The 11,580-nt window shown below is 37.2% G+C and overlaps 1 protein-coding gene across 1 annotated transcript; it reads right to left on the bottom strand.

The window, feature by feature from the left end:
- Positions 1 to 5,375: 5,375 nt before the first annotated feature.
- On the bottom strand, positions 5,376 to 11,507 carry LOC118433783 (monocarboxylate transporter 12-B-like). The gene is made up of 7 exons (XM_035846009.1): positions 9,698 to 11,507; positions 8,669 to 8,908; positions 8,388 to 8,549; positions 7,909 to 8,055; positions 7,456 to 7,704; positions 7,218 to 7,343; positions 5,376 to 6,881 (listed from the first exon to the last, which is right to left on the bottom strand). The coding sequence occupies exons 1-7, from the start codon at positions 9,720 to 9,722 to the stop codon at positions 6,724 to 6,726; spliced, it is 1,107 nt and encodes a 368-aa protein (XP_035701902.1). The 5' UTR covers positions 9,723 to 11,507; the 3' UTR covers positions 5,376 to 6,723.
- Positions 11,508 to 11,580: the final 73 nt, after the last annotated feature.

Here is an 11,580-nt window from a genome sequence, read left to right as displayed (position 1 = left end):
CAAAGGTCAACTCGATCTTGTTGTTGAGATGCCGAAAGCAATTTTGGTACCCAACGGGCGGAAGCCATTTTCATACCTAAGTCTTCAGTTAACCTTTTAAGCATTTTGACCATGTATGTCATGGCGAACAATTTTACACGAAGTGCCGGACGAAAACACAACAATTAAAAAGATCCGTCCTTAGTTACATATATCAATTTTTTACGAAATTTATTAAGTAATTATTGTCGACTTTTAATCACATCGCAACGTTAAAATATTCGGATTACATCCAAAGACTGACTTTTTCTCGAGTCGTGATTTTTAGCCCGAACCAGGGCTTATGTAATTGTCATGTCAGTCGAACTGTCGAACGAGTTAACCAATTTTGACCAAATTTGGTGCAGACATGTATCTGGGCAATGCAACGACCGAGTTAGAAGATGGGTTCGATCAGAAAAGTTTTGAACCGGTGGGGGTCATATAAGTGGGTAGGGTATTTTGCACCAAAATTTCAAAATTGTTGTAGAGAGCTGAAATTTGATACAGAGGTTGCTAATGGCTCCTAATAGAAAAAAATAACTTCAGGTTGGAAAAATTTTAATCTTGAGGGACCCTGTGGGGTGACCCATACTGATTTTTAGAAATTACTTTAAAAAGATGAAATCCGGCACAATGGTACTTAATGGCTTCTAATTAAAGAATATGAAGTTAAAAGTGAGTAAAGTGCAACCAGAGTGACCCTATGGGGTGACCCATACTGATTTTTCAAAATCATTATATCGAGCTGAAATTTGATATGGAGGCTGAAAACCACTGCTGGATGGCACATACATACAGCTTAGAGCTTCAGGATGTTAAAGAAGCCCACTGGTCATGGTGGTCAAGACACATGATCTGTAACTTGCTCAAAAATTTGGGACCAAATAATAGAAACTATCTAACAAACTTTTAACCATCCACAACACGGAAGTTGGTGATATTATGTTGGTCAATTCGGAAAAAAATTTAGAAGCGGGCTCTGACTTATTGAGTCAGGGACTATGTCCCTGACTCGGGCTATATGGAGTCTGCACTGTAGGTTTTATCTATTAGGAGCCATTAGCAACCTCTGTGCCAAATTTCAGCTTTCTACGACAATTTTGAAATTTTGGTGCATAAGACCCCACCCACTCAGATGACCCCCACCGGGTAACCAGTTAACCGATTTCGCCCATCTTCGAACTCGATTCCTAACTTTGTCCAATATGCACATGGTAAAAATTTCAAGTCGGTAGCTTGTGTTTAAAGAGAGTTATCCTGTTTACGGACGGACGGACGGACGGACATGACCGGTTCCATAAGCCCTGACTCGGGCTAAAAAGCTGTGAAAATTATTATTTTCGACTTCCATGTATGTCATGGTCAAAGTATTTTCTTGCAAAAACAATCGCCATGACTTTGATGGTATTGGTCCTGCAATGCAAATTTTTGCGACCATGACTAACATGGTTTTGGTCTTTCGATGTGTAAAAAATATGACATGAACACCATGGTTTAGGAAACTTGGTGTAAAATTTTTCTCCATGACATTCATGGTCAAAGTTCATTCCCCATTTTCGACTATAAAATGTAAATGCTTAAAAGGTTAACGTGGAACAAATTGTTGGTTTTGGAACACCCATCTTATCTGCTAAATAGGACAGTTTCAATCGTGGATCTCTAATTATTGGTTCCTCTAGTTTCTGGAGCCTTTCTGTGGAAGAAACTGATTTTGGGCGTCCTGGCGACTTTTTGTCCGAGACCACTTTTCGTCATCATTTGAAGTTACTGACCCAATTTATATTGTGCTTTGTGTTGGGCAGTTTTCATCGTAAACTTTAAGCATGCGATCATAAATCTGCGACACCGATTGCCCTTCCAGCGTTAAAAGTTAAATCACACTACGATATTTAATTTGCAAATCTGACATTTTTTCCGTCGAGGTAAAGTTTGCTGATTTATTGCTAGTGGTGATGTTAACCTAAAGAGCTGAAAAAAATCACAGCATCCTAAATGTATCTGAAGTTTGTTATTTCATCAAAATTTTGGTCAGAAACAATGCGGAACATACGTTTTGAAAATCAATAATAAAACACCTACGTAAATAAGAAAATGAATTTATGCACTGCGTAGTAGAAATACATAGACAGTAAACACGTGATTAATTAAAGTATGTATTAAGTGTCGTACTAGATTTCGAAGTAGGGCATTAGAACAGGCTGTGTGTGAAAAAAAACGATTTATTAGAAGTTCTTGCGTCCTTCACACCGTGCATTGTAAAATACATTCATAAAATAAATTCCAACAGTTATAATAAACTGGCGGAAACGGAGTTTTAGAAAATTTCCAAAACTCCGTTTCTGCATTTAATACTGCATTGAATACGATAATATGTTCGATGTCAATCATCGCAAAAATTTGACATTTTTGACGACTTGACATTCATGGCCATTGACCTCCTTTGACCCTGTGACCTTTCGCCCAACAAGGCTAGCTAACGAACTCCCGCTTAAGTACTTTTAAAATTAGATGTCGATATTCGCAAATAAAAATCAAAAAAGTTTATTAAATTTAAGAGTCATCATGCTGACGGACGGACAGACGAACAAATTAATATCATTTAATAGGTCAGTTCCATCCACTCGTTAATAATGAACCAAATTTCGTCTGTGTGCATATGACGATCGTCCATTTTCATACGAATGGCCAGTCACGTACGCAAAATAGAGAAAACCCTCGCAAAATAGTCCATAAAGAATTGTTGATTACTTTGTTCAGAAGCGTGTCACCTAGTCAAAAGTTATACAACTCACTCATATGTATGTATGCATGACTAATGAAGGCAAATTTCAACGCCACCTTATACATACATCTTGGGCGTACAGCTTATTCGGCATCGAAGACTACTTGCAAAAAGTCACTGAAAAATTCTTCCGAATACTTAAAACCATGTAGATTTTCTGGGTAGATTTGCCAAAAAATCCGGAAACGTAGCAATTTCTGTTGATCCCCACAGATTGTCGTTTTTAGCTCAATGCCTATGACACTCAACCTTTTCGTCGAAACTCGAAAATTGTAAAACAACACTTAATATTCTCCACACGCAGAGTTATATAAGATGTAAAGACACCTTAATTATCGCATAAAGTAAGTATATACGTCCAATTATCGCAGAATTACCAGGCCAGCCACATCACCACTTTCCCCATAAAAAAAGTAGGCACGTCAGCCACCTCGACGATAATTACTCGTAAATATTCACCCAGGAAGGAAAAATGTGAATGCGGACAGTTCGCGCGTTTCCAGTCATATGTACAAAGTCGGACGAGTTATTCCAAGAATAAAATCATTACTGTCCATTCTACATAAATCTTGACCTGAAGAAGCACATAAGTAAAACTGTTCCATTTCAACTAAACCCATCCGGGGGAAAGAATTTGTACCATTTCTTCGGTATTTTTGTAAAAAAAACTCTTGTAAAAAATGGGATTGTTTAAGCGCCACGTCCTATTTCGAATGAAGAACGCGTTACTGACAAAAGCGTATAAAATGAATTTACTCACGTTCGAGGTGCTCTGCGCGTTTTGTACCGTTCCTTTAAAAATATCCTGGGAGGAGGAGAAGGTCGTCGAAGTACGGGGAAAATTGAGACTAACGGTGATCAAATTACTGGACCTGTTTCATTTCGGGAGGACGGCCCAATTTCTGGTGGGGTTTGGGTTGAGGATGGCAGGACTGCAGGTGGGGCCTTCGGGGAAGTATGTCATGACCGATAAGCTGCTAGATTACGGGTGGATGGGCCCCATCATGTGCACGATCCTGTATCGGTTCGAGTTCCGGAGGAAGGCAAAACAAATAGTGGACTTGATGAATGAGACGCATCAGTTGGAGAGGGAGGCAGAGGAAGATGGTGAGAATTTTTTGGAGAGGCATTTTGAGATTTGAGTTATTATGTAAGTAATTACGGAGCTTCACTAGTGGTCACTTCCGGATTTTACGAGAAGTGGTCAAGTGTATCAAGCGATTCCCCGAAAAACACGAAAAGCCTGCTCGTTTGAACCTTGCCAAAATAAATTCTTGCAACACTGTTGAAGCTCTCCTGGGTTTTGGACATGTGTTGATTTTAATTTTGTATAAGCACATTAGTAAATATTTAAAAAATAAGATTTCGGTTTAAGGTATATCGATTTGAAAATATCCAAGTTTAATTACGTAAATTAATTTTATAAACCTATTCGTAACCCTCAAAAACCATAATTTATCAATTCAGGTTTGAATACCGTCTACACGAAAGGATTTTTCGGCAAGGCAAGGTCTACACGTATTCGGCGTATTCCTGCGTCTTCTCAGTGCCCATGGCAGCGGGAATGTTCTCAATGCTCAATCCATGCGAACCCGCCTTCGTCTCGTGGCAATTTCTTGCCTGTAACTCAACCACATGGACCCCATCTACTGACCAGGAATTAAACATCGTCCGCATTTCAGGCTTAATTGAAACTTTAGTTTGGTATCAGATTATTACGCTTGGAACGATGGCAAACTTATCGACGATGTTTTATCTAGCATTAGCACTTAGGGCATTCATGGTCAATGCGGCAAAGTAAGTTCAAAATTCGCACATAACTGAAATATAAACAATTTTAGTTGGGTTATGAACCTATATTGAAGTTTGTGAAATACTAAATCCCAGTTGTTTTTGGAAACCAAGATTACAAATTAAAGATAAATAAATTAACTCAAAGATTTGGAATACAACAGGGCATAATGAGATAGGGGTACAATGAGATCGAGCTCGTATGAGCACCCTAACCTTCATTACAAAAATCTGTCAATCAACTTTTTATGAATTTCTTTACAGAACCAAGATCGCCTATTTCGGCGAAGTGACGCTTCAATACTACCGCCGCTATCAAGTATACAGCACTCTGTTAAATTACTGCATGTCACACGTCGTAACACCTACAACGATCTGCGCCTGGACGACCATTCTCATCATGGGCTGGTACACCATGCTCCGCTACTTTGGGCGGGTGTCCTTCGCCCTCTACACGATCCACTCTCAACTTGCCCTCAACGGAGTGATTTGTCTCCTCACAGAATTCAAAAGCGCCGGGGATGCGCATGACTATTCGCGAAGCCTACTTTACGATTGGCGCTTTTCGCTCGGAAAGAACACTAATTTGAAATTGTCGAAGCGATGGTTGAAAAGCTGTGCCCCACTGAAAGTGCGGATCGGTGCGACCAACTATTTCGAACGTAGTACACCCATGATTATAGGAAGTCTTTGTGTGGAACAAGTTACAAATCTGATTATGGCTGAGGCAAAGAAGTAAAAGCTTGTATGCTTGATTAAAATGTGTATGTAGAAAGGTTTTTTTATTACTTGTTATATTTTAAGTTATTTATGATGTATCAGTTAAATATACATATTTTTTAGCCAGTGGAGTTTCTAAGCCTTTTAGGGGTTCCAGTCCCGGGATTTTATTCCCGAAATCCCGGGATTTGAAGAATTGAAATCCCGGGATTTCGGGATTTTTTAATTTGTCATTCAAGATTGAAAATGCCCTTCTATTTGACTTTTATTAGCGGTTTTACATAATTTGGGGTTATATTATTGGGAAGAAAAAGTTTAGACGAGCATAACCAGTTAAAATTCATTCTGAACTCCAAGATTAAGCTTTAAACATAATGTGAAACCACATTTTTTTATATGTCGTAGATAAATATATTCAAATCTTCTAGTTTGCAAGTAAAATTTTAAATATAAACTGGAACTTGAAATTTTCTAATTTCGATGTCAGATTTAACCTTGAAGGAATAAAGAAACCTTACCCTAGGTATAATTATAGAATCTGAAATCAGTTATACTCAAAAAAGCTAATATGTTAGAAGTGCATAGTTTCGAATTTTAGTCGATCAATTTAAGTCAGAATGGAAGGCTTTCTGAACGATGTAGTTCATATATGTGAACTTGAAATTTTTGAAGTGCTAATTTTATGTACAATTTTAGTTATTGTATAATAGTACCCAAACAATAAACGCGTAAATTTATTCATTTCAGGTTAAAATGCTGGCAAATTGTTGATTAATTATTTACCCATAAGTTTTCTGGAATGAAATTATTAAAATTTTTCTTGACACCTCTCCAAGAGAGAAGGCAAAAAATTAGGCTACCACATTACACCGTAATTTTACATTTACCATAGCAGGCAAAACAATATAATCGCTAATTTGTGCTGCTATCATATTCATTTTGAGAAGGCCAGAAAATTCCATACCTTATAATAATAATTATGGATGCACAGATCCCAAAAAACATAAGTATATAGGTCCAGCAGTATTATGAATATGCATATGCTGTCCTTTTTAAAGTCATGTACCCTTTTGTATGCTCAAATTTGACTTTCTGGGCTAATGGGGTACTGTTTGAATTTCGGGAAAAAATCCCGGGATTTGGCACGGCTAAAACCGGGATTCCCGATTCCCGGGATTTAAAAAATCGTCCGGGATTTTAATCCCTAAAGCCTTTATATTAAATTAATTTTTTTAAATTTCGATACAGAAATTTTTTACGTTTCAACGAAGTACTGAAAAAAATTGTATGGTTGTTACCTTCTTGCTTTTAAATGAGCAATTCAACAATGGACATAATGCTAATTTTATCTTGATAACTAATTGATAAGGTGGACATTCGAATCGTGTTACACTATCTAAATATTTCGATCAAGAATTACTTCCAAGGGCAGATGAGAAAACAGGTCTTCCAGTTTCCCATTCGTGTATCCAGCGGAGTGGGTAGCACGGAAGTGCTGACAGGATGAAGAATGCCCCCACATATTGGAAGGTACTGTCCATGTTTCCCGTCGTGTCATTCAGCCACCCTGATAATAAATTAAAAAATCAATTAAAAATAATCTGACATCAAACTATTCAAATTTTTATAAAAAGCCTAAACCAGTTTTCGGTTAACCGATTTTACTATTCTTCAAATTATAGACTCATGTAGTTTCAAGGTAGGCCGAATGGTGCGTATTAATCACATGGCACTTGGACCGAATTTCGAATTAATTTACATATTTATTAAATACACTGAATCATTTGTTGTCGTGCTGAATCATTTGCCGATTTCGGTGTGTTTAAAGTGACGATATTTCTATGTATTGCTACTTTTTTTGTGCATATCCGAGTCAATACATGCATTCCTTGTTGCCACCTACCTGCGAAAGCATTTCCACAATAGAGCGAAATCCCCATGAAGAAAATGTTCAGACCAAACGCCAAGCTGTACTTCTCCTTTCCCATGTATTGGTAAACTACGACGGAGCGGAGGGATGCGAGCACGCCTAAGTGTGTACATTAAAATGGACTGTTTAAAACCTTCAAAATTTCAAAAATCTGTCCCTATCAATTCCAAGTATTGCATACTCAAATAAATTAAAAAACCCGCCAACTAACCAATCATTTGTCCATATAATGCCGCGTAGAGAGCCAGCATCCAGTACTTTGTCGCATACACCGTCATCATGGTAACAAATCCGCCAAGCGTTAACGCCACATTTATCAGCATCAAGGAATAAACCGCTCGATCTGAATTTGCCAAAATTCCAAACCCAAATCGAGCCAAGGTGTTAGATCCTCCAATAATTGCGGGAAGCCAGGTGGCTTGGTCCCACGTGGCGTTAAATGGTGGCGCCATGGCTCGGTCTAAAAACAAACTGAATAGTTACCATTGTTACCAAAGTATTGCCGACTTCAATTTTCTTATCCGAACATGCAAAAATTTCTCCAAGAAATATTAGTTTCAAGATTTTTTTAAAATATTACGACTAAGTGAGTAACCAGCACCATATTTAGAATTTTAAGAGATGTTCTGTCTAATCATTTACATACATATTACTTACATATTACCTGCAATAAACGCTGATGGCATAAAATATCCCAATGCACCGAGTCCTCCTGTTACGCAAAGTATCCAACAAGTCGGCGATTTAACAAGTTCTTTCAACAAAGTTGTGTCTGATTTCCGGTCTGCCAGAACCTTGCAGACCTTTTCAACTGAAACGAAAGAAATGGAAACTTCACAAATTTGACAAACTCAGCGTTTTCGATCATTCAAAATTCACATGGAAAATTGAAATTTATGTACATACACTGAAAGAATAACCATTGTGGCGTTTCTCCTCAACATAAGGAAAATTGAAGATCAAACTTAGGTAAATTCAAGGAGAAAGCCAATGCTAAAAATTGATTCTACATATAAAAACACGTATGTATGTATGTACATAATTCTCAATATGTGTCGATTTTTAAATACGATAGGGAGTTTAGGTGAAGTTGCACTGGTCACGAATTTTTAATAAACGAATAAATTTTCCAGTCTACTTTACCTCGTGTCGGACATTCTCTGTACAGTGCTCCAAATCCTATCGAAACGATACAGCATCCCGACAAGAATAGCATAGACCCCTGCCAACCGTAATAACCGACTATCCACCCCAAAACTTTTGGCGTTGCAAGGGATCCCAAAGCACTCCCAGTAACGGCCAGGCCTAGAAACTTTGTCAATTAAATTTATTTTGAAGAGCAAATTTGTTTCCTTAAATGTTTCCACATAATTTTTTATGTCAAATTTTTTTCATCAGATTTTTGCATATACATCTGTATTTACCAGTCGCGAAGGGAAGATTGCTCGCAAAAAACTTCCCTAAAATGATGATACTGACGGTGAACATGAGTCCAAACCCGACCCCGACGAGAAGCCCGAATCCTACCAGGAAACCTGTAAATGATGGAGCTTCACCCCATGACCACGCCCAGGAGAGGAAGAATCCAACCGCGGCCGTTACAGATCCCAGGATTGATACGGTGCAGAAACCCAAGGTGCTACATAGGAAGGGAATCATGGGGCCTACGCAGGAAAAATATTTCTATTAAATCCATAGAATATAAAGTAATAGAAGAAGCACTCTGCTCTTTGCTAAGCAAGTAAGGGGGATGACTCTCCACGTCACATACGAGAGGTCGCCAGATGCCCTCAATGTTAAACTAAATGGCAAACTCACAGAGTTAACTCCTACTCCATCTGTGTGTGACGTGGAGCATCTCTTTCTGTGTCTTTATATCGTGGTGGTTAATTATTCGTCGCTAGAGCCCTCACTAACACTATCTCTTACGCATTTTGTATTTACCCCATTGGCAAATCCTACCCATTGATTAAATCTTACAGTTTTCAGTTTGGGACGGATATTTATGAAGGGCAGTGTACATAGCGGATTTTTTCTAAACTCATTGGTAAAACCATTGGTAAGCTTCTACATAAAAAATCCAAATTATGCTACTGTGCGGAACATTGGTCTATACCATATCGCCACCGTTTTCACTATGAAGAATTATCAAAATATTATCAAACTTGGCTAACGTGTGTATTGGTAATGCTGAAGTCTCAAGTAGTACAAAAATAATTGTCAACTTTATGCTGTTTCAATTTGCTAAATGACTTTGACTTTCGCTCCACCTATGAATGTACATGTACTTCCTTTTCTGACATAAATTAAGATAAGTGAGATTTCAACACTATGGCTTATCTCATCCTCAGTTATGTATTCCGGTATAAAGGGTGGTATAAAATATGTACCGCAAGGTAAATATATCTTGCCCACACGCGTACATATGTATTCAAATCATAATAATAATTTACCAATTATAAGTTGCGTCCCCAACATGACCGAACCACAGAGATGGAATTGAAATTCAGATAAGGATTTCTGCTCCGTAACTTTTTGGGTGAGGACGCCATACGAGAAAGATACGCCATCAAGAACAAAATTATTTAGCAGGGAGGCCGCCGCAATCACCCAGGCGGATCCACCATCCAGAGCGTATTCGACTTCCTGTTCTTCCCATATTAAGGCCGAATCTCCAGGGGAATGTTTTTTCTAAATTAATTAGCGAATTAAAAAAATTGCATATGTATTTATTTTAATAGGAAATACATATATGTAAATATTAAAGTAGGTTAAAAATCTGTCTTAGCCGCAACCTCATCGTAAATAATTACAAAACGAAATGAGGTCGGATACCGCAATTAGGTAAATTCATACATTAATTCAAATTTTAGAGGTACTTATCTTAAGATTAGAGATTAAGATATAATACTTCCAACTATTACGTTACCTTGCGAGTAATAATTAAACTTAAGTATTGACTTTTACCTCAACATTATTTTGATTGTGATAACCATTCCCAATCTTTTTAATTTTACCACACTCCATAATCAATTATTGAGATATTTTAGAAAAACTGGAGGCTAAAAACCCGACGTCCAAGAACAAGAAGATACAGATATCAAAAACATACATACATCCAGTTTTATGAAGGGTAACTTGTTTGTAAGGCTTACATATGCACTTTTTCAACAAGTGATACTTAACTACATAGTTTAAGACCACATTGTTCTACTTACATAAGTTGTCTCAATTTAAACTTTTTATTAATTTATTACTGGCCATTAAACTTATCATGAGTTGGACAGAGTGGTATGAGTATGACTTCATAATTTGTCCTCGCTTATTTATAATCAATCTGCTGAATCGAAACGGCTTTTTCTTGCGTTCTATTTGTTGTAACAATAATTTTGTACAATGTACATACAATATGTATGTATGGTAAATAGTTATTCGGGTAGATGGCGGAGACAAAATGTTTATTTATGTATACAGAGGGTGGTTAAAATGTCATGCTACAACGGAAAATTTTTCGATGGAAAAAATTCGTAAATTTCCATTAGTTACAGAAATTTTACAGAAAATGTACCACCAGACTAATCCGGTTGGAAGTTGTTACCTAACCAATACCAGTACGGAGTATGTACATATGTGACTCCACCAGATTTTTAACAGTGGTGGTCAAACATCTCAAAAAGTATACCACTACAAAATAATGTTTTGTTTATTACCTCTTCACTTAATCCTAATTTCGTAGCTGACCTAAAATTTGTCAGCCGTACTGTGTCGGCGGCACATCCACCACGCAGATCCATCCCCCTGGATTAGAAATGTATCTGATTTTTTTTGTGCGTGGACGGATTGAAGTCGCGTATTGTGTATTGATCCCAATACAGATATGTTACAGAAATGATTGATGATGAATGACAGCCAAGACAATGATGAATAATTCAGTTATGTTCCCACATCATCTGGAGTCATTAAAAATTGCCTATTTTTCTGCTTATTTAAATGGGAGGAATAACTGAGTCGTTTAAAACCAGTTATGGTCTTTAACTACGCTGGCAAAATTTACATTATTCATTAGATTTTCAGATAATGAAAAATGTCCATGGCATGATTTTACATTTAAGAGCTGAACACCAAATTTCTACTGTGCATACATACATAAGATTCAAACTTGTAGTAAGGAATTTCAAATGAAATTCTTACCACCATTTAACCAAATGTCACTGTGCATCACAAATATGAACCCAACGAACAAAAAAATTACTTTAGAGAAAAACTGACAGACCAATTATAATAAATGATTCGGCACCCGGTCACTTAAAAATTGTTTGACACACAATCCTGTTAA

The sequence above is a fragment of the Folsomia candida genome, unplaced genomic scaffold (genome assembly GCF_002217175.1).
Source record: "Folsomia candida strain VU population unplaced genomic scaffold, ASM221717v1 Fcan01_Sc001, whole genome shotgun sequence".
NCBI lineage: Eukaryota > Metazoa > Arthropoda > Collembola > Entomobryomorpha > Isotomidae > Folsomia > Folsomia candida.
This window is presented reverse-complemented; position numbering and strand designations above follow the sequence as displayed.